General features: G+C 42.8%; 1 protein-coding gene across 2 annotated transcripts in view; it reads left to right on the top strand.

The window, feature by feature from the left end:
• ERCC6 (ERCC excision repair 6, chromatin remodeling factor) overlaps positions 1–23,076 on the top strand; it is a 71,809-nt gene that overhangs the window by 38,397 nt on the left and 10,336 nt on the right. For both annotated transcript variants that reach the window (XM_006061860.4, XM_006061861.4), the window contains exons 8-12: positions 4,359–4,494; positions 14,376–14,546; positions 15,050–15,226; positions 18,579–18,695; positions 19,903–19,998. In XM_006061860.4, coding sequence (XP_006061922.3) covers positions 4,359–4,494; positions 14,376–14,546; positions 15,050–15,226; positions 18,579–18,695; positions 19,903–19,998 — 697 coding nt within the window. The remainder of the gene's footprint in view (positions 1–4,358; positions 4,495–14,375; positions 14,547–15,049; positions 15,227–18,578; positions 18,696–19,902; positions 19,999–23,076) is intronic.

Here is a 23,076-nt window from a genome sequence, read left to right as displayed (position 1 = left end):
GCTTCCTTAAAAAACTGGAAATAGAACTGCCTTATCATCCAGCAATCCCACTGCTGGGCATACACACTGAGGAAACCAGAAGGGAAAGAGACACGTGTACCCCAATGTTCATCGCAGCACTGTTTATAATAGCCAGGACATGGAAGCAAGCTAGATGTCCATCAGCAGAGGAATGGATAAGAAAGCAGTGGTACATATACACAATGGAGTATTACTCAGCCATTAAAAAGAATACATTTGAATCAGTTCTAATGAGGTGGATGAAACTGGAGCCTATTATACAGAGTGAAGTAAGCCAGAAAGAAAAACACCAATACAGTATACTAACGCATATATATGGAATTTAGCCCTTTCTTAAGATCATCTCAGTGGTATTGAGGACTGGAGAAGGGTGGGACAGTTGATGTGATTGTTAATGGATGTGGTTGCCCCTTTTGAGGTTCTGGAGCAGTCTAGGTCTGCTCCTGGATTCCCACTCTGTGTGAAAACCTCCATAGTTTCCTAGGAGAATGGCAGAGATCAAAGGGCATAATAATGCCAGATAGATGTTCAGTTCAGTTCAGTTCAGTTGCTCAGTCGCGTCCGACTCTTTGCGACCCATAAGCCAGAATAAAATGTTGGCCTTACATAATATTGTAGCATCGGCAGCGACCATGTTATAAAAGGCGTGTGATGCTGTGGGACCTGCAAAGGCATGTGTGCGTACTTCTGCTTATTTGAAAGTGAGTTTGTTTTTAAATATTTTAGATAGTAAGTGAATAGTGATAGCTCTCTAGTTGCTCTTGGAGGATATAAGAAGTTGCTGCATTTAATCCTTTTAGGGAATATTGTCACAGAAGGGGCCAGGGCAGAGCTGTACTCTCCCCGAGGAGTTTGAGGGGACCTGCCCTGGGGGAGGCTGAGACACTGCTGGGAATGCCTGAGCAGCTGTCAGCTCCTGCTGCTTGTGATCTGAGCCCATTCTCGGGGGCAGAGGGGCAGGGGCAGGAACTAGCTGAAGGTTGAGAGGATTTAGAAATGGGTGGAGGTATTTTGTTACATTGGAGTAAAAGGTCAGCCTTATTTAGGTTGTGGCTTGTTTTTCTACAGAATTACAGAGTATTTTTCAGTTGTGCAGATGAATATTTCCAGTGCTGTGTGGTTTAGTTTACAAAAAAAATGTAAAGTTTGAGAATCATTTATTGAACTGTAGCAAAAAAAAGTCAACCATGATCTCCAACTCAAAAATAATCTCTTTTAATGTTTCAATATAATTTTCTTTCAACCTTTTAAAAGAAGTTTTCATTAAAAAAGCCAATATTCTTTCATTGCCTTCTGTGATTTAGACATTGAGATCATTTAAAGAAGAAGCTATCCCTGTACTGTGAAGGAGCTTAGAAAGGATGTCCTGCACATAAATGCACGTGCGTGCACACACACACACACACACAGGGTGATATATATTATGACAGGGTTAATGTGGAGTCCTAACTAGTGTGGCTTCACCAAGGAAGGGTCCTTAACCTGCCTGGAGAGAAAGGGACGGGAAGGGAGGAAGTTGAGGGCTGAAGGACAGGTGGAGTGTGGCTGGAATAAAAGGGAAGGAAGGGACAAGGTGAAGGCTGAGAGGTCAGAGGAGTGTACGCTTTGTAAGAACTGAAAGAGTGCTAGTAGGGGAGTGCTGACCTGTGAGGGGCCGGTCAGGATGAGGGCTCTGGAGAGAGGTGATGCTGAAGAGGCAGCCCGAGGTCCAGTCCTACTGGTCTCAGACAGCAGGGTGAGGTGTTTGGACTGTCTCAAGAGTGAGGGACAAACACGAAAAGGGTCTTAAGCAAAGGGATGAGGCATTCTGATTGTGCTTTCTTGAAAAGATGGTGCTAGAAAGTGCAATATCCTGGGTAAGAGATGATAGTGGCCAGAAGGGAGTGTTAGCAGTGGAGAGACAGAGTGACTCAGAGAGGAAGTATGTGTGACATGAACTCTGTGTCGGTTGGGTGTGGTGAAGAACAGGAGTGGGCACAGGCCTGGATTTCCACTGAGGGTGCCTGGAGCATGGGTGACAGCTCTTTCCATTGGATTAGGAAGTCTGGGAGGAGGGACAGTTCAGGGGAGGGTGACGTGTGGTGCTGTGGGGACATCTGCGTGGAGGGACCAGCCGGCAGTTGGACGTCTAGGCAAGTGGTACTTTGGAGTTCAGAAGAGAGACTGGGGCTGGAGACCTAGATTCACGTTACCAGTGTAAAGAGAGCGAGTGAAACTGTGAGGGTTAGTGAGATGGCAGCGTGGGGAAGGTGTGTGCAGTGGGTAGCTTCAGATACTCCACACCCTTGTGGGCGGAAATAGGCAGGGGACAGAGAATGAGAGCTTCAAGTCGCCGGTGACTCTGCTGCAGAGTGAGAGGCAGGCCGTGAAGGCTCCAGTGTCTGTCAGTCTCAGCTCCTGGTTGCCGCTGGTGGCTGAGTGTGAGTCTCGTATTGAAGATTCCCATCGCTAGTTTGACTTTGGCTTGGGTTTCATGTTCTGCACCGACTGACACCCGTCTCTCAGCAGGACTGAAGATGAAGCTGGACTGAAGGTGAAGTGGTAGAAGCACTGATGGAGTGGGGGTCTGGGCTCAGACAAGCATGTAGTGGGGGTCTGGGCTCAGACAAGAAAAGGGCATTGGTTCCATGTTGACTGGTAGGAAGCAGGGCGGAAGGGGAGATCAGGATATTTTGACTGCCAGTAAAAAGAATCCTGGCTTCAGTGTGGGTTAAATGTTTACATAACGTGTGCTACATCCAGGAACCTACCAAGCAGGCAGATTCTAGACACAGCGTCATCAGAAGCAGCCCAGGTTCTCCTGAGGCCAGTTCTTCTTGTGGTCATAAGATCTCTTTGCACAGGAACTCAACTGCCAGTGGCTGCTGGGCTCTTGTTTCCTCGTTCACATGCAGCAGGAGAGACCAAGAGATGACGCGACCCCTGACCTAGCACCTAAGTGCTTCCTCACCATGAGCCAGCCAGTCTTCCCAGGCCCCTCAGTGGACTGGCGAGCCTCTCTAGGGGAATGCTGTGTGCTAACAGGCCGCAGATGAACTGTGTTTCCAGCTTCTTCCCTCTTTGCCATAACCAGACAGTGGTCAGAATCCCATCAAGTACATGTCTGGGAAGGAAGAGGGGGCACCTGCACAAAGTTTTTCTGTTCAGAAGGAAAAGGGGGAGAGATGAATGTTGACATGGTGGCGATGACCAGTTTTCTGACTCCCTATGTGTAAATGAATTGGGATGATTCCATAAATTATGTGGTCTTTAGAAAGACCTTGAAACATTTTCCAAGTTTTAAATATTCTTCAAAGATGATTTTAATGGTTATACGGTATATTCTATCTTAACAAATTCTAATAGTATTTAGTATATACTATTCTAAGCACTTTATAGTTACTGATTTAAACTTTGTGTAACTGGCTGCTGTTCCTATTTTAAGATGAGAAACTGAAGTTCCAGAGCTGTGCAGAGCTGGGGTTCAGACCTAGGCAGTGCATCTAGCTACTTGCCCGTGCAGTAGTAAAGAAAGAGGATGGTTTATTTAGCCTGTCTCTTATTTACAGGTGTTCAGGTAGCGCCCACTTTTTCTGCAGTGCAAAGAATGCTACAGTGTGTATCTTGGTACACAAATGTTTGTCTTGGGATTGTTTGGTCAACATGCGACCCTTGTTAAGGCTCTTGCTCTGTAGCGCTCAGCTGCTTTCCACAAAAACTGTGACGCTTGAACTCAGTTGACTGGGGCTTTCTGGGAGAAGTGGTCACTGCCGCTCACCCACTGGTTCTGTATCACACGGAGAAGCGAACAGCGTGCTGTGCTGCAAAAGCGGGCTGCGGCCGTCAGAAGACTGACTTGAGGCATCGCTCCGTGTCCTGGTAACCGTGGCGCCTTGGGCACACCAGTCTTCAGCCTGAACACTGCAGGGTTCTCATCCTGCTGGCTTCCTGGGGCTGTGAGACTGAGTGAAATCCTGTGGGTGAAAACTCTTGATAAACTGTAAAGCTTCAAACTGATAGAACATATTCTGTGTTCACTTAGGTTGATATATACTGTTTATGCCTTCGCTAATCTGGAATAGAAGAAGAGAGAAAAGTTTCCTTGTTAGGTAGTTTTTGTTTGATTTATTTTACTGTAGATGATATTTTTAACACATTAGCTGGTGGTTCCTCTTGATACATGCGTCCATTCATTGATGAATGGGGCCGTAGGGATTTCACTAGGTGGGCTTATCCTCAGTAGGATTTTCCTTTTTGAGCTGTAGAGTTTTGTTTGTTTCTTTTTTCGTGTTTTGGCAGTTAATCATCCGTATATGTCATTCACGGCTGTCTTTTCCTCTTGGACATTCTGGGTGCAGGTTCGAGGGGTTGGGTCCGACCATAATTGTCTGTCCGACGACGGTGATGCATCAGTGGGTGAAGGAATTTCACACGTGGTGGCCTCCATTCAGAGTGGCAGTTCTGCACGAAACCGGGTCCTTTACCCACAAAAAGGTAACATTACAATACTTCAGTACCTTTTTGCTTGTTTTTGTTTTAAAACCTTCCATTTTACCTGATTGTCTTTGCTTTGATCCATTTATTTCTCAGATGTATGTTCTGATATTTCTTTCATGCATTGATTGTTCTTGATTCATTTTAGAACTCTGTATTTTCAGAACAGTTGTGAATGTAGGCTTTATCAATCCAACAGCCCATGGTGATGACAAGACATGCTCTTGTCCCGTGAAACACAAGCCTGATGCCCTGAGTGGGACCAGAAATCAAGGGCCTTATGCAGTAGTTAACTGGCTGGATTTGAGGCATTACTGGCTTTAACAGTTTTAGGAAAGTAGGTACAAAATGCAATTAGTATTTTAATCAGTAAAGGCATTTGTTAACATGCTTTTAAAATGTGTTTTTAATGAGCAAAAGAACAGCCTGCCATTTTGACATTTTCGTTATTTGTATTATTGCCTTTTAGTTAATTAAGTTGCTGTTTGTTTTCTGAATCCTCGATTGCCACTTAAGTATAATCACTGTTCTTTGAAGGTGGCATTTCTTCACTTAGTTGTTGTTTTAGCCACATCATCCAAAAGGAAGTTTATCATCTGTTCTTCTGTGGGTAGCATAGATAGCTTGTATTATGCTTTTTTAATTCTCATTTCTGTCTGTCATCTAGACTGTAAACTCTACAGAGTGGAGACTATGTCTTCATCATTTTTGTACCCCAAGTGCCCCTATAGCTGAAGAGATGATAATTGCACATTTTCACTGGGGTTTGCAGGTTTCTCTGTAGATGAGCAGTGCCAGTTTGCTATGAGTTCTTCTCTGCTGATTGTCATAGCTCGTGAGTGAGGTCTTCATGCCCCCCGTGAGAGCAGTGCCAGCTGACAGGGCTAGTGAATGTTTGCCCTGCTGAGTTAAGTACATGTGAGCCACTAAGCTCCAATGTCTTTGTAATTCTGCCAAGACCCCCTTTCCTCCAAATTCCTATTTGTTCATGATCATGAGTAAGCAGAGCTTTTGATAGAAGTGAAAACAGGAGTATCTATAATTTGGTAGCTCAAGTTTGGTGAGGTGGAATCTTGCTTTTACTAGCTGTTGTTGAAACCAGCTGACTTTGCCCTGAATTTTAAACGATAAATGGAAAACAAGTGAGTTGAAATAATTAATGAAGTGAGGTAAACGCTGCAGTTTTTAAAAAGTGTTTTTTTTAGTAGCATGAGAATAAGTTTCAATCATTTTTCTAGTCAAGCTAAATTGTTGTAACTATCTTGTTATCACCCCTGTAAAATACTTTTGATTGCTTTTTTCACTTCTTTGTCTTTTGACATTTCTTAATGTTTTGTATTGCAGAATCCTGTACTAGAATTCTTTAGTTGATGGCGTATCTTTAAAAAGCACATTTTTCACATGTTCCTCTTTATCCTTTTATTTTCTTCTGTGCTTTTTCTGTTACACCTTCACCATATCATGGCCCACTTGTATTTCCTCTGTTAGCCTGAAAAGCAGTGTTCATGCAAACGAAATTCATTGACTAATGAATGGAAATAGAATTCACATTGGTCAGTGCCTCTGTTGATGAGTCTTGCTTCCTTAACTTGCTTGGAGGGCAAACAAAACCTTAAAGAACAGATTATTCACTTTTTTTTTTTTACAGTGATCTGTACCTTCTGAGATGTCTGGTTATGCACAGATACGTGCATACATATAATTGTTCATAGTTTTTCAAGTACTTAATGGTTTACCGAGGACTTTAATTTGAAAGTTTCTTACTTAAGTTTTGAGGAAAAGTAAGGAGGCTTGTGTTTTTACTCTGACCCTTAACTCTTTGTATAGTTCCTTTTCCATTATAAAGTGTCTCATATCCCTAAAGATGTAAGCTGTTATGCAAAAGATTGAAAAGATGTTCTTCTGTATCTTTCAAACCATACTATCCACTTAGAAGCACAGTTTATTATTAATATTAGCATCAGTTTATTGTTTGTGATGAAAGCATATTGAAAATGTGTCAATTCCTCCACACAGGCCTTGTTTCCATTTCTGGAAACAAAATTCCTTGTTTCTGAACATCTCTGAGATCAGAGCTCTGGCTTCTGGGTGCAGCACTGAGCAGCGTCTGGCCCCGCTGCGTCTTCCGTTTGCATTTGTTCTGTTGTGTGCAGATCGTAGTCACCACCATGCACGCTTGTTGGCTTACAGGGGTGTGTTAATTGCAACAGAGTTTACATTTCTTAATCACACTTCAAATCCTGCAAGTGCTGTTCTGTCCTCTAAGCCAGCATTTGATGTCTACCTTTCCATCCTGTAGGCTGAAATTCCTCTTTTCCATGGGGAAACACTTGTGCCGCTGGCTGTCCTGTCTAAATAAAATGGCAGCGCTCTGGTATAGGGACATTCAGTGCTGGAGAAAATACGGAAGGGAAGAGAATTTCTCTTTGGGAAGCTTAACAGTGTAATAATGCCAGAATTATTATTCTTATTCAGTAGATTATTATTATTTTTCTAAAGTTTTGTTGTAACTTGCAGATGTTAAACTTTGAAATTTTTTAAAGTTTTTCATTTGGAGAATAGATATCAAATGATCAAGCAATTTCTGATGGAGCTTATCTATCATTTTTCTTCCCTAAATTGCCTTTTAGCTTCCCACCTCTCTCACCATGTGATTCTGTATTATCTTTGTTAATATTCATTTTGGTTGACAGCATAATTTTGAATTATCAAATGAATACTCAGCAACCATGCAAAAAAAATGGCCAGTATTTTCAATCAAATGATCAAATCAGATAAGAACATTTTTAGGCTCTGAATCTCCGTAATGGTCAGTTGAAATCTCATTTACTAGGAATCTAGGATTTTCCTTTTCTCATTATCTTTTATGATCCCTTTTTCTAATGGAGAGAAACTTGATACATAAGTTGATTAATCTTTATTTGTTGAATAACTAAATACAATATTGTAGGTATGTGATGCTATTTGAGTTGCAAAAAATGGATATGATGTTTCTAACTGGCTTGGAAAACTAACCATTTTCTTGGGGAAAGAAAATACATGAAAAGATAAAAGAAGACAGTTTTATAATACTTATCTAACTCACGGCAGGTGGTGGCATCTTTAGCACGGTGCTGTAAAGTTTGTTTAATTATTAAGTACCCTTTTTTCAAGTTGCTGGAAGATGTCTCGTGAGAGATGTTCGCTTATGTTCTGAAACAGTTGCCACTTTAAAGCTCTCACCTTTCCCTGCTTTGTAGGACATGGTAATACTGTGGAATAGTTTTGATATTAATAATTCAAGGAGATTTATCATTTTGATTCATTCATGATATTTAGAGCCATAGGATTAGGAAAAGCAGCAGTGGCATAAAGATCTAAAGGCATAGATTTTATAATTACCAGGCCAGGGCTTGAATCTTGGATCTGCCATTTTATAGCTTTGTGACCTGGCAAGCTTCTCTGAGCCTTGTTTGAACTCCTGAAAATGGGTATTTTTTTTTTAGTAATCTTTTGAGAATTTGTTGGGTTCGTACGGGTGCACAATAAACTTAGTGTGCTCCCCAGCATGCAGTGTTCACCCAGGTGATTCCTGGTATTGAAAAAGAGTATGGCAGGCCTCTTCATCTCAGTGCTTGAGAAAAGACATCCTGATGCTTCTGACTGATTCAGGATGATTATGCTTGAGATAGTTCACACTGGCTTTATCAAAGGTATTCACAATCCTTTACCTTTTTCACCCTGTGTCTAGGTACATTGGCTCCAAGTGGATACAGTGAAAGAGAACGTTAAAATTCTGTTTTGGGAAAGGCAGGGTGTGACCAGGGAAGAGTCCACGCAAGGACGGGCCATCGGCCACCACTGCCGTCGCATGTTCCTTAAAAAGGCCCGTTTCCTGAAACGCTAGCATGAAAAGACTTGGCTTTTTAAAAAGCTGGGAGTCGAGAGAAAACATAACAAAGGTAGAAAAGGACCACGTGGTCCCTCAAGCATCCTAAATATTTCAGATCCGCTCCAAGTACACAAATTATAACACAAAGTGATGTTAGTTCCTGTTAACTTTCGAGACGGCGTGTACACCTGATACGAGAGATGATCGATGCTGCGCTTGTTCTGTAAGGGATATTGTAAAATTATCTTGCCGGGGCCCTTTTTTCTTCATTGTCAGCACAAATCCTTGTTTATTAAAGATTTGGCTTGAAGGAAATTTTAATTAATTACAGGTGCAGTAAACTCTTCCTGGGCAGCGCCGGGCCGTTTGCTGTGAATGGCCTTCACGTGCCTGTGCTCTTCCCGGCTCCCCTGCTGCCTGACAGTGTGATTTATGGCTGCTGCTTCCCCCCAGCCCACTGTTTGCCCTCTAGGAGGGATTGGTCTCCTGAGCCTGCATAATAACAGCAGCACTTTCACAGACATCTTTTCATGACAGCAGCGCTGCATTCAGTAAGCCAGGCTAATTGCAGATGTACCCTATTAACTGCAAAAACTAGGAGAGGTTACATATTTTACAAGCTTTTAATTTGGAAACCGCCCGAGATGATTTGTCTTAAGTGTTTGGATAGAGACCTCCATAATATTCAACAATTCACCATTATTGAAACTCGGGTCTAGGCAGTTACAGAATTCTGAGATTGAATCAGGTGAAAACAAATAGTCTTAGATGTGTTTTTACCCAGTGGCTGTTAAGTGGAGATTATATTTTCAGTGCAGACGTTCAGCAAATTTCTTACTCTTTTTTATAAAAGCATCTTTGATTCTTACTCATCATCATACATCTTTCTGAATGTGGTAGAAAATTTGTATTTCTATAGCTATAGCTTAAATCACAGAATTTTCCAAATAAATTTCAACTCTTAGACATGCCCATGAAGCTAAGCATCGCCCTGGTGGTGCGTAGCTGGGAGGCGTGGCGTCCCATTTGTTTAACTGTGGTACAGGGACGTCCAGAATCCAGTTCAGGGTGGTGTTCCTTGGAGTGTAGTGGAATGACAGTGCTGAGTTGGTGAATTCAGCAGCGAGGGGTTCCAAAGTCATGAACAAGTGGACCCACATGGGCAGGCTTTGGCTGTGATGCAGCGGACACTTTATAAACATGAGTGGTAATTTCACTCCTGCCGTATTTCAGGCCCCAACAGTCGTCGCTCTCCTCTCCCGTTTCTCTGCACACAGCTCCGTGCCTGGGGCTTGGCACGGGACGTGGCTGTGCGCCCATTCGCTGCTGTCCCTCGCCCTGCCTGCTTCGTGGTTTCTAGCAGCCACTGCTCTCCCAGGAGGGGGGATGGGGTAGGGTTGCGATGGCTGCCTGCTCAGAATTCGAGTGGAAAAGGAAGATGCAGAGGAGCTGTTGCGGTCACCTCTGGCTTCTGACTCAGCCAGAGGTGGGGCCTCAGCGCTGGTGGGATGAGTGCAAGGTGCAGCAGTGTATCTCTGGACACCTTGCATGTCTTCGCTGGACACTCGCTGCCATGGTGGGGCCCGAGGCCATGGATAGCACTGTGGTCAGGGAGAAGTGGGTGGAGGTGGGGCAGTGTGTTCATCATCAGGTACCAAAAAGATAGTCAGGAAATGGTTAACTCGGTGTGGCCTCTGTGCAGTTTTGTGCAGGGACTGCAAGCCATGAATGGGGAGCAGGTACAGCCGAGTCATGTCAGTGATGCAGCTCTCACTTGCCGAACCTGCACTAGCGCCAGGTGTTACGGCTCTTACCTCTGAAGTTCTAGGTGAGCCCTGAGGTGTGTCTGATAGAAGACAGTGTCTCTCTTCCTCTTTCAAAATTGTCTTGGTTAGTGTTACACCCTTTATATTCTATTGAATTAAAAAATATTCTAATTCTTTGTTTATTAAGGTAATATTTTTGAAGATGTTGAGTTTATAAAATTTATATGATTATGATTATATGAATAATTGTATTGGTTTTCCTAATATTTAGCAATTCTACTCCTGTGATGCCTTATTCACTTAATATAGTGCTAAATTTTTATTTATAAAGCAATGAATCTCTATTGAGGGGTACATGTGAGTATGTTGCTTCTGTCAGTTTTGAAAACAGCATTTTGCTAGTCTTCTTGTTCTGTATTTTGGGGCCATTTAAATCACAGAGTTGATACCTACTTCACTTATAAAACCCCTGGGTCTAGTAGACTTCTGGTGGGAAAAGTTTAGCATTGTTTTCAAGTCTAAGTATGGTCTGATTGGTCTGTCTCGTTTCTCTTGGGTCCATTTCGGTAACTTATTTATTTTTAGTGGCATCCTCTCAGGTTTCGGGTGGCGTCAGATCGCACACTGCATGGCTGCTGTTCTGTGTGCTGCCTCTGTGTTCAGGTTTCGGGCGGCGTCGGATCGCACACTGCATGGCTGCTGTTCTCTGTGCTGCCTCTGTGTGACTGACGTTCCCCACGTTGCCAGGTCAGTCTGTTCTGCAGGCTGACTTTACAGAGGTCTCTCTCTTTTGGGGTCTTTTCAAAGAGCTGTTTACATGTGTTCTCTATCAGTTCTGCGAGTTTTGTCTTTAAGCGTCCCTGATTTTTGTTTTTATCTCACTGCCTCACTCTCCCTTTTTCACCTCGTGCTGTGGCTGCTTGGTTTGATTTCCGCCCCAGTGGGGTGTGAGGAATGAGGGCCTGTATGTGGGCGGAGGCTCTGCTAAGAGTCGTCAAAAGGAGCTGACTGACGGTGAGCCCCGGCTCCTTCGTACCCAACTTTTGCACTTTCAGTTGCCTTTAGTCTTCCTCTCTCTCCTGAGGTGGAATTCTGAGAAGCAGTGGCGTGTCCCGCAGGTTTCTGTTTGCATTTCCTTGGTATGTCTTTCATCGTCGCGTGTACTCGATTCTCAGCGCCAGTCTGGGCTTTGGCCATGCTCTCCTAGTGGAAGATGTCGCTGCTGCCAGCCCGCTGTCACATGGCAACCCCAAAATAAATGTCAGGTCTGAAGTTTAGTTTTTTAAGTTTAGTCGCTCAGTCGTGTCTGACTCTTCGCGACCCCATGGACTGTAGGCCACCAGGGTCCTCCGTCGACGGGATTTCTCCAGGCAAGAGCCCTGGAGTTGGGTGCCATCGCCTTCTCCAGTTAGGTCTGAAACCACCTGTCTGTTGCCTGTTCCTTTCTTTGCCTGACAGTGGTTTGATAGTCCTACAGTTTGTTTCTTTTCTGATATTTATGCCGAAGACACATGACTAAACCACCATTATTAGGGCTTCCCAGTGTTAAAGCATCTGTGTGCCAAGTAGGAGACCCGAGTTCTATCCCTGGGTTGGGAAGATTTCCTGGAAAAGGAAACGGCAAGCCACTCCAATACTCTTGCTTGGGAAATCCCATGGACAGAGGAGCCCGATGGGCTGCAGCCCATGGGGTCACAAAGAGTTGGACATGACTTAGTGACTGAACGGCAGCAGCAGCTATTAATCAGCAAATGGGCTTGCGTTTTTTGCAAATGTACTTTAGCCTGTTTTCTGTCACGGTAAAGAATTGAACAGTATTCATTACCTGTGTACACCCCATTCTACCCTTGGAGAAGGGATTTTTTTTTTTTTTAGTACACTCTTATTTTTCTCCTGTTCTCACTCTTGGTTGTTATACTGGACTTGCAGTAATGCAAAAATACATCCTTTATATATATATTTTATACATATATATATATAGGATCTGTATTTTAGATCCTTAGCTGTTTCATTAGTATTTAAAATAATATTTTAACATTTAATTATTTAACTATTTTAATGTTTAATTATTGCTGTAATAATTTAAGATTGGTAAGTATATTACATGTAATCGTCCCTTAAAAATATTTTCTTTCATAGTTAGGAGGCAGTGTTGCCTGCTGCTGCTAAGTCGCTTCAGTTGTGTCCGACTCTGTGTGACCCCATAGACGGCAGCCCACCAGGCTTCCCCGTCCCTGGGATTCTCCAGGCAAGAACACTAGAGTGGGTTGCCATCTCCTTCTCCAATGCATGAAAGTGAAAAGTGAAAGTGAAGCTGCTCAGTCGTGCCGACTCTTCGCGACCCCATGGACTGCAGCCCACCTGGCTCCTCCGTCCATGGGCTTTTCCAGGCAAGAGCACTGGAGTGGGGTGCCATTGCCTTCTCTGCAGTGTTGCCTAATGCTTAGTGAATACTAGCTCTGGAGTTGGCTTCTTTTTTTTACTCTCAAATCCCGCTCCACTTCTTCCCAGCTCTGTGGCCTGATAATATTTACTCTCTCTAAGCCACAGTTCTGTCATCGGTAAGTTGGGGTAAGGACCTCCTTCCTTTCTCAGAGGTGCTATGAGCTCCCCGTGTGTGCTGAGCCTCGGGTGGGGAGCTCTGCTGTCCACTGTGGTGCAGAGTGTGGAGTCCTCAGCCCCTCCTCCCACCAGGCAAAGGGACCACGTTCTCACAGAGGTGGCGCCCGCACCAGCTGGATGCAGCATGCCACTGCAAGGCCATCTCCTGCTCGTTTATTTTTTGTCCTTGACTGTCTGAAGGTGGAATTTACTTTTTTTCTGGCATGCATGACTGCTAGTTTGGATCAGTGCAGAATTCCAGAATCTTTGCTTTCTCCTTAGAATTATGGAAAGATTTTCCCTTTGCTCTCTGACATTTTTAGTGTTGCAGAAAAGATATTCAACACAGGTAGAGTCCTTTTCTTCTGAAGGGAATCTTTTAAAAAAATCTGTTTTGTTCTAATTAGAAGCTGCAGCATTTCTCTTGTTTGGTTTCATTTTTGGAATTCAGACATCTAGTCGGGATATATGTAGGTGTATGGCTTTTTCAGTGTGTCTGCCTGGCACTCAGGAGTGTTTTGCTCCGTGGACTCTAGTCTCTTCTCAGAATTTTTTGGTATCATTTTAAACAATCACTTCTTTTCACCCCTTGTACTCTGTCCTCCTTGAATTCATGTTACACATCATTAGAGCTGGATTTGTCCTTCTTGTTGCCTTGACTTTTCCTTCATTTTCTTGCTTTCATTTTAAAATCATAAATCATTTTTCATCTACCTTGTTGTTTTAAGTTTAATATGAAAGTGAAAAGTGAAAGTGAAGTAGCTCAGTCGTGTCCGACTCTTTGTGACCCCATGGATGGAGGAGCCTTCCAGCCTCCTCCATCCATGGGATTTTCCAAGCAAGAATACTGGAGTGGTTTGCCATTTCCTTTTCCAGGGGATCTTCCCAACCCAGGGATTGAACCCAGGTCTCCTGTACTATGGGCAGACTCTTTACTGTCTGAGACACCAGGGAAGCCCAGTTTAATATGGAAGGAAGTTTAATATGGAGTAACACAAAGGATGTTTTGGAAAAATGAAATTTGGGCAAGTGTTTACATGTTACATCTTTTTCTGGTTTTCTTTGACTCTCTTCCCCCATAATAGTGAATATATTATCAGCATTTACAACTTACAGATTAATGAAACATAAAGTAGATTTCTGGTATGATAATACGTAACTAGGTTGTATGTATTATGTTTATGTACATGTTTATAAAGTGCCTTAGACTGTATCATGGTTGAAAGGTAGATTTTAAGAGTCATGCTTGGGATAGGAAGGGGAGGGAGGCTTAAGAAGGAGGGGATGTGTGTGTGTGTGTGTATGTGTATACATATATATATATATAATTATGGCTGATTCACATTGTATGGCACAAACCAACACAATGCCAGTCCAGGTTCGATGCACGATACTGGATGCTTGGGGCTGGTGCACTGGGACGACCCAGAGGGATGGAATGGGGAGGGAGGAGGGAGGAGGGTTCAGGATGGGGAACACATGTGTACCTGTGGCGGATTCATTTTGATATTTGGCAAATCTAATACAGTTATGTTAAGTTTAAAAATAAAATAAAATTAAAAAAAAAAAAATAGAATTGAAAAAAACAGTCACGTTCATTTAACTTGTTTAAAACTGGCTTTGCCGTTTTGTCATCGTTTTAGGAGAAACTAGTTCGAGACATTGCTCATTGTCACGGGATTTTGATCACTTCTTACTCCTACATTCGACTGATGCAAGATGACATTAGCAGGCATGACTGGCACTATGTGATCTTGGACGAGGGACACAAAATTCGAAATCCAAATGCTGCCATCACCCTTGCTTGCAAACAGGTGTGACCTCTTATAACAAGGGGGGTATCCAGGTGGATAATATTTCATTGAGAATAAACTCTCTGCTTTTAATAACACCCTTAGGGAATCTTTCCTTGTGCTTTTGCATAAGGAGTTTGAAATACACGTTTTGCCTTAATGCTGAACACTTTTTGTTCTTACCCTTAATCATGTTTCCTCAGATTCTAATTGTTGATATTACTGAATGTCTCTTGTATAGATCAGTTGTTAGAGTGTAACCACATCCAACTCTAGTCCATAGTCTTCAACTTGAACAGTAAGAAAAATTCTTCCATATATATACATTATCTATGTATATATATATTTTATCTATGGGTAATTGAAGAATTGAAGTTGCGTAAAATGTCTACATTTTAGAGGAGACCAAAATGATATGTAGTTGTGTTAAATGACAGGATTGCATGGGAGTGTTTTGGGGTAGGGTTGGTGATCATGTGTTAAAAGATGAATTTAATAGAAAAGTCCTTTCTTTCCTGTAATAGTTCCGCACGCCTCATCGCATCATCCTGTCTGGCTCACCGATGCAGAATAACCTCCGAGAGCTGTGGTCTCTCTTTGACTTCATCTTCCCGGGAAAGCTGGGTACATTGCCTGTATTTATGGAGCAGTTCTCAGTCCCCATCACCATGGGGGGGTATTCAAACGCTTCCCCGGTACAGGTAATGTATTGGGCAGGTAACATTTCTGTCATTTTAATACTTAAAACAGTCCTACTAAATACTATACTTTGTAGCCAAGTCTTTCAGAATGTAAGGCGAATGGCCCAGCTTATAAAAATCACAAAGTTATTTTTGCTCAAAAGCACATAATTTTCCAGATGAGCTTTTAAAAAATCATGTAAAATATTCAAGAGCAGTCAGATTTATGAGACGAGTGAATTCGTTCTGGACAGCATATAATTGTGCAAACTGGGATAGTGCATCTTATAAAGTAGTGTAAATGCTTAGAAAAGGGGAAACCAGGAAAGATTTAAGAAGACATATATCCTTTAACCTGATGCTGGGAAAGCAGGCTGGAAAGAGTGGGGCATTCTAGGTTAGAGCCGCTGTCTGCATGCAGCTACTCTGTGTGGCCCCAGGCAGTGGAGAGGCGTGCTCGCCGCAACTGGAAGTGCTTGGGGAGTTGCAGGAAGGCTGTGGACGCTGGCAGTGGGGTCGTGAAGGGAGGCAGAAATGCTTAGGCAGGGAAAAGCCACTGAAGGCATCTGAGCAGGGGGCTGGGAACAGCTGTGCACGGAGGGTTGCTCAGGCTGCCCGTAGTGGTGGGAGAGAGGCTGGCTTTGAGGGACCTGCTAGAGTTGTTGGGAGTGAGGGTGAAGAGAGCCTGGACCTGGCTGTGGGTGGCGGTCCTGAGAAAAGAAGGTGGAGAGCAACAGTCCCAGGTGGCCTTTTCTAGACAGAATAGACAAGACATGGAGGCGGATAAGGAACCTGGTAAAGGAGATTGGGTGGGGGAGACCCGACGAGCTCTGCTGCAGCTGACCCCTGAGCTTTCAGGCCGGGCTGACTGATAGAGTGGAAATGCCACTCACAGACACATCGGCCAACTGGAGGGCAGTTCGTGGCATTTGGGGGCAGAGTCTCTGCACAGCCTTAGGCAGGGCCTGTGCCTGCCAGGTTATGACAGAAATAAAGCCTGCCACCAAAAGAGGTGGTCACAGATTTTGAAATATTAAAACTAGAAAAAGGATATTAGATCTTTAAAATTGGAGGACTATCGAAAACCATTTTAATACCTTTAAAATTTTGAGATTAAATGAGTTTTGATCTTCAGTTAACTTTTATAAGAGTTCTCTTCCTCCATTGAGCCCCCATTATCCTTTAGGTATCCTGATTTTTGTTTTTTTTCCTAACTTTTTATTTTGGGATAATTTCAAACTTAAGAGAAAGTTGCAAGAATTGTAAAAAGAACACCTATACACTCTTCACCCAGATTCCCTGGTTTTTAGCATTTTGCTGACATTTTGCCATATTTGCTTTATTTCTCCTTCCCACCCTCTCCCCTACCTCTCACACATGCACACAGAGTTTATCTTTCTTATTCTGAATCATGTGAGTAAGTTGCAGACACTGTACCCCTTTCCTCTATATCCTTCAGTTGTATTTACTAAGAACAGAGATGTGATAACCATCTTGTAAACAGGAGTGTAAATCAGGAGACGGTTTGTAGTAGTGGTGTGATTCTGTTATTTAATCTGTATGTCATTCACATTGTGTCAGTTGTTCCAGTAATTCCCGTGTCTCTTCAGTTTCCTTTCATCTGACATAGTTCCTCTAATCTTTCTTTTGCCTGCATGACTTGACATTTTTGAAGACTACAGGCTTGTTATTTTGTGGAATGTCCCTTACCTTGGGTTTGTCTTTCCGTTCTTCATGATTGGAATCAGGTTACACATTATTGGCAAGAATATCCCGGAAATGACGTTTCTTAGTGTTCCATTCCTATCTGGAGGCACGTGCTGTGGGTTTATCCCTTCGTTGGTGGTGGTCTGATTACTTGGGTAGGGTGATGAGCGTGCCACATTTCTAAACACTTTGCAGTTACCTCCTCTTCTGTATAGTTGATAAGTCATGGGGGGACACCTGGGGATGATGTAAATAGTCTCGTTTCTTTCTTGAAGTCTTTGTTTCAGAAGTCTGTGCACTTGTCTTTTTTCCTTTTTTAGATTGTAAAGTCCTTGGGAGCAAGGGTGTTGCTATTATTTGCTCCTTTTTGTTTAAGATCATCAGTTCAGTTCAGTCACTCAGTCATGTCCGACTCTTTGTGACCCCACGGACTGCAACACGCCAGGCTTCCCTGTCCATCACCAACTCCTGGAGCTTGCTCAAACTCAGGTCCATCGAGTCGGTAATGCCATAGTTGCCATTCTTGGGTAGCTCAGACGGTAAGCAACTCACCTACCAGTGCAGGAGACATAAGAGAAACGGGTTCGGTCCCTGGGTCGGGAAGATCCTCTGGAGGAGGGTATGGTAACCCACTCCAGTATTCTTGCCTGGAGAATCCCATGGACAGAGGAGCCTGCGGGCTACAATCCGTAGCGATTCTAAGAATTGGACATGACTGAATTGATTTAGCACACATACAGACTTGAGTGAGGTGTTCTTAGGATGTTTTGAAGTGTTTTCTACCATGTTAATTTTTTAATATGAATTTTTCTGTATTAATATATTATGGTCAAGCTCTTTTTATTATTCATTTTGCCAGTAACTTGTTTAAGCTTTGGTTGGAGATTTTCTTGTTCCATTAACTAGTATATAGTAGATTGTTAAGCCTATGTAGATTTTTTTAAGTATCAATAATTTATTGAAGTCTTTGTTTGCCTTTAAGTAAATGGCAGGGGTGTGGTTTCCTGTGCTGTGGGTCTTTGTTTTTCTCTGGGTGGTTAATGCCCATCTCCTGTGGCCAAGCTCCATTACAGAGCCATCTGCTGCATTTTAGGCTGCAGTGACCTTTCATTTCTGGGATCATAGGGCTTTCCTTGAATTTACGCTCTGAATCTCCTGTGGGCAGTAATCTCTGCTTATTATCTGCTGTTTCCTTTGCTGCGGCGTTTCCCTAGAGTTAGCGTTTGATCTTCAGTTTTGTGAAGTAGCAGCCCCTTTGTGGCCATTGGAGAATATAAGATTATAAACTGAGATTTGTTTGAAAGCAGTTTTTTCCCTGCAGGGGGGTGGGGTCAAGCACTGAATAAATCTCTACTTTAGGGTTTAAGTATATAACAGTAATTAAATAGAGGTGGAAGAGGGCACAAAATTACCTGGTTGCTCTTTTGTACATATTTGGTTAATGAAAAGTTTTTTTTGTTTATTTGTTTTTGCTGATCATCTTATGAAAGCTATTGCATCCTGGAGTGTATGGAACTTAAATTTTTCCAAACCATTTTCCAATAGTTTTGTACAACCATTGATCATTCTTTTTTTAAAAAGAATTTAAACTTTGGAATCAGTTGTGAGGTGAGAGCAAATACATTCCTTAGACAGAGTAATTGTTTTCCCTTTTCTCTTACTAAAGGTTAAAACTGCTTATAAGTGTGCGTGTGTCTTACGAGATACCATAAATCCATACCTACTGCGGAGAATGAAGTCGGATGTCAAAATGAGCCTTTCTTTGCCAGATAAAAACGAACAGGTCTGTAAAACCAGGCATTATCAAAACATTGCTAAAGCACGAGGTGCCTGTCATTCTTTCTGCTTTTCGCAGTAGAATTGGTGAGGCTAACGGGTGTGGTTGCTGGTGCTGCAGAGCAGGTGGGCCTGCTGTAGCCCCTGCCTGTGACGTGCGAACCTTCTGGGCTCAGGAGGGACTGGAAGGCGAGAAGAGGTGGCCACTGTGCACATTCTTTCAGGGAGTTTTTCCCCTTGGACTTTGGAGCATCTAAGGCATGGAGCACTGACCTGATGAGGATGAGTAGGTTTTTGGATCTAGTGCAAAGATAGAAGGGTTCTTGCCTGGAGAATCCCAGGGACGGGGGAGCCGGGTGGGCTGCCGTCTATGGGGTCTCACAGAGTCGGACACGACTGAAGCGACTTAGCAGCAGCAGCAGCAGCAGCAAAGATGGAAGGATTGTCCTGGACCTCACGTAGGGACCTGTTGGTCTGAAAATAAAGGAAAATAACCACATGTGGCAGATGAAGAAGTACTGATAGATTATTTTTGAGACTGATGATTAGGAAATCAGGCATGATAGCTTCAGTTTCTATTTTTATTGTTTTTGTTGGATTAAAAAAAATTCTTTTATTTATTTTAATTGGAGGATGATTACTTTACAATATTATGATGGTTTTTGCCATACATCAACATGAATCAGACGTTGAGACAGGCAGTGGCGTGGAGTAGTAGGGGCAGTTGGCTGGAAGGGTAGGTGGTGGTGTCAAGAGAGCAGTCTGGTAATCTTGTGTGTGGCTTAGAACTAAGGAAAAAGGGTGCCAAGCAACGTTTTGGAGCCTGGTCGGGCTTGCTGAAGTGGAGTCTGGGTGAGGGGCTTGCGAGCTGAGAGGGTGTGAGCCCTTGGAGGCTGGCATGGAGGAAGGGCTGTGGACCTGGTCCTAAGCTTCCTTGGGAGCAGGAAGCCAGGCTTCAGAGACTCAGAGACAGTGGGGTGGGGACCATGGGGCCTGGGGATCACAGGTGGAAAGATGACGGAAATGGAGGGGCTGTGAAGGAGGGACCTGTTCATTGTTCAGCTCTAAGATGTATTTTTGTTTTGTTTTGTTCTTATTAAGAGCACATTGTAAAAATTATATACATCATGCTTGTTTTGATTAGTTGATTTTGTTATTTTAGTTATTTTGTACCGTTAAATTTTTTTAAGTCTTTTTTTAAATTCTCCCCCTAGGTCTTATTTTGCCGTCTTACAGATGAACAACATAAAGTCTACCAAAATTTCATTGATTCCAAAGAAGTTTACAGGATTCTCAATGGAGAGATGCAGGTCAGCCAAATAGTATTAATAGAAGCTGGAGAGAAAGAACTGTGGACCAAGGGACATGGGGGAGGAAAGGAGACTAGTACTACTCAGAGATTCACTGTTGTTGCTGTCTTGAAAGCGTTCGAGTGTGAACCTTTACTTCTTTGAAGCCCTTCCAGAAGTCAGATACACACAGTGTGAGAAGCTGCCTTTTTATCTGTACTGCAGCACTGTTACATTTGAACCCAGCACCGTGTGGTCTAGTGGGAAAATGCGCTAGACCACAGGGTCTGTAACGGGGGGTCCTACAGCAACTGCTGGTCCTATGAAGACTGTCGGGAGCAGCCCGGGGCTGCTGGGCGCACGGAGGAAGAATTATCATTATGCATTTTTGTATAAGTAACAGCGCTTTAGTTATTGGCCATACTCAGCAATATATGTGGGTGAATGTCTCTTTATTAAACCTACATAGTAATTTTATCATCAGCTTTAGTCAGAAGCTCCATGTAAACTCTTCAGCTTCTTTGTGCTTCAGTATCTTAAAGTGTGAACTGTATTTTATGTATTTATTTATTTGACATGTAAAATTCCTTAGTCTTTGGTTCGTCCTCGTTGGAGGCACAGCTGAGGAGCAGAGGACGCTCTGAAATTCACTGTCCTGCCCCTACTTGGAGGCAAATGGAGATGAATATGGGTGACAAGACTGCCTGTGTCCCATAATATCTACATTTTTTTTTTTTTCTTTCCAGATCAAGTCATTTTTTTCTTTTAACCATCTCTTAACAGTTTATTTCATCTATCATTGGCATCTGTAGGGGTTTTTAAGCCATTCACATTTATTCCTCTCTCCTGTATCTCCCCTGACTTACCTTCACGTGCCTCCGAGTTGTGAAGCCTTAGGTGGGTAGGATCAGCACTGTCCAGTGGAGAGAGAATGCAAGCCATGTGTGTGATTTTAAATTTTCTAATGGTCACATTAAAAAAGGTGAGAAGCAAACAGGTGCAATCAGCTTTAGTAATATATTTTATTTAACCTGACCTATCTAAAATGTCATTTTAGTATGTAATCAAATTTTAAATTACTGAGATATTTTACTCTTCTTTTTTTGTACTGAGTCTTCAGAATTGGGTATTTTACATTGGTAGCATATCTTAGTTTGAACTTGCCACACTTCATGTGCTCAGTGGCCACATGTGGCTCGTGCCTGCTGTGTTGGACAGCAGAGATCTCAAGGAAGAAAGATCAGTGCTGACGGTGTTTCTGCTTTGTTCAGATCATGTGTTATTTATTGAACTGTTTACTAGTTAGAATAACCATACTCTTTGATTATTGCTCAATTTGTGGTTTATCGTTTTCATTTGAACTTTTATACTGTGAGTGTGACCTGAGTCGTGGGCTGAAAGCTGTAGAAGGTGCCTGCTTGCTTGCGGGTGGCCAGGTGGGCGCTCTCACTCTGGGGCTCCGAAGCCCTCTTGTGAGCCACACATTGTTTCCATCTGTGTATTTTCCATGTGGCATGTTTTCTGATGGACTTCAACCTCTGACTCACATAGTAAACTAATGAACTTCTAGTGAGGTTCTTAGGAGTATAATACTTAAATGCATTTGCTAAATTACATGGCAGATTTCCCTAAATTTTAGTCACTCAGTTCAGTTCAGTCGCGCAGTCATGTCTGACTCTCTCTGACCCCATGGACTGCAGCACACCAGGCCTCCCTGTCCATCACCAACTTCTGGAGTCTACCCAAACTCACGTCCATCGAGTAGGTGATGCCATCCAACCACCTCATCCTCTGTCGTCCCCTTCTCCTCCTGCCTTCAATCTTTCCCAGCATCAGGGACTTTTCATATGAGTCAGCTCTTTGCATCAGATGGCCAAAGTATTGGAGTTTCAGCTTCAACATCAGTCCTTCCAATGAACACCCAGGACTGATCTCCTTTAGGATGGACTGGTTGGATCTCCTTGCAGTCCAAGGACTCTCAAGAGTCTTCTCCAACAACCATAGTTCAAAAGTGTCAATTCTTCAGTGCTTATCTTTCTTTATAGTCCAACTCTCACATCCATACATGACCATTAGAAAAATCATAGCCTTGACTAGACGGACCTTTGCTGGCAAAGTAATGTCTCTACTTTTGAATATGCTGTCTAGGTTGGTCATACCTTTCCTTCCAAGGAGTAGGCGTCTTTTAACTTCATGGCTACAGTCACCATCTGCAGTGATTTTGGAGCCCAAAAAAATAAGAGTCTGACACTGTGTCCGCTGTTTCCCCATCAATTTCCCATGAAGTGATGGGACCAGATGCCATGGTCTTCGTTTTCTGAATGTTGAGCTTATTTAAGCCAACTTTTTCACTCTCCTCTTTCACTTTTCATCGAGAGGCTCTTTAGTTCTTCACTTTCTGCCATAAGGGTGGTGTCATCTGCATATCTGAGGTTATTGACATTTCTCCCAACAGTCTTGATTCCAGCTTGTGCTTCAACCAGCCCAGTGTTTCTCATGATGTACTCTGCATATAAGTTAAATAAGCAAGGTGACAATATACAGCCTTGATGTACTCCTTTTCCTATTTGGAACCTCTCAGTCATATCCAGCTCCTTGAGACCCCATGGACTGTAATCTGCCAGGCTCCTCTGTCCATGAAATTCTCCAGGCAAGAATACTGGAGTGAGTTACTATTCCCTTCTCCAGGGGATCTTGCTATAGCCCAGGGATTGAACCCAGGTCTCCTGCATTGCAGGCAGATTCTTTACTATCTGAGCCACTAGGGAAGCCCAGATTTCTGTTGAGAATGGGTATGATATTTCTTATTTATGTTTAAAATATGAACCAATTTTTTATATACTGTGAATATATACGCATACCTTTTTTTTTTTTTTTTAGAGGGAGAATCATCAGCAATTGAATATGGCCCCAGTAGATATGTTTGGTCCAACAGGACTTTTTGTTTTTAGAGAACTTTGTCAGGAAAAGATGTGTAAAAGTTCTTCCCATTTCTAATATGCTGTGATTGGGGAGAAAACAAAAAAGCTGATGAAAGATTACTTCTTAATCTGTGTTATGTATTGAACAGCCTCCTTCCTTTCCTTCTCAAGTGAATAT

Source organism: Bubalus bubalis, chromosome 4 (genome assembly GCF_019923935.1).
Source record: "Bubalus bubalis isolate 160015118507 breed Murrah chromosome 4, NDDB_SH_1, whole genome shotgun sequence".
NCBI classification, from domain to species: Eukaryota; Metazoa; Chordata; class Mammalia; order Artiodactyla; family Bovidae; genus Bubalus; species Bubalus bubalis.
The sequence above is the reverse complement of the archived record's forward strand: the minus strand, read 5'-3'. Positions and strand labels throughout refer to the sequence as shown.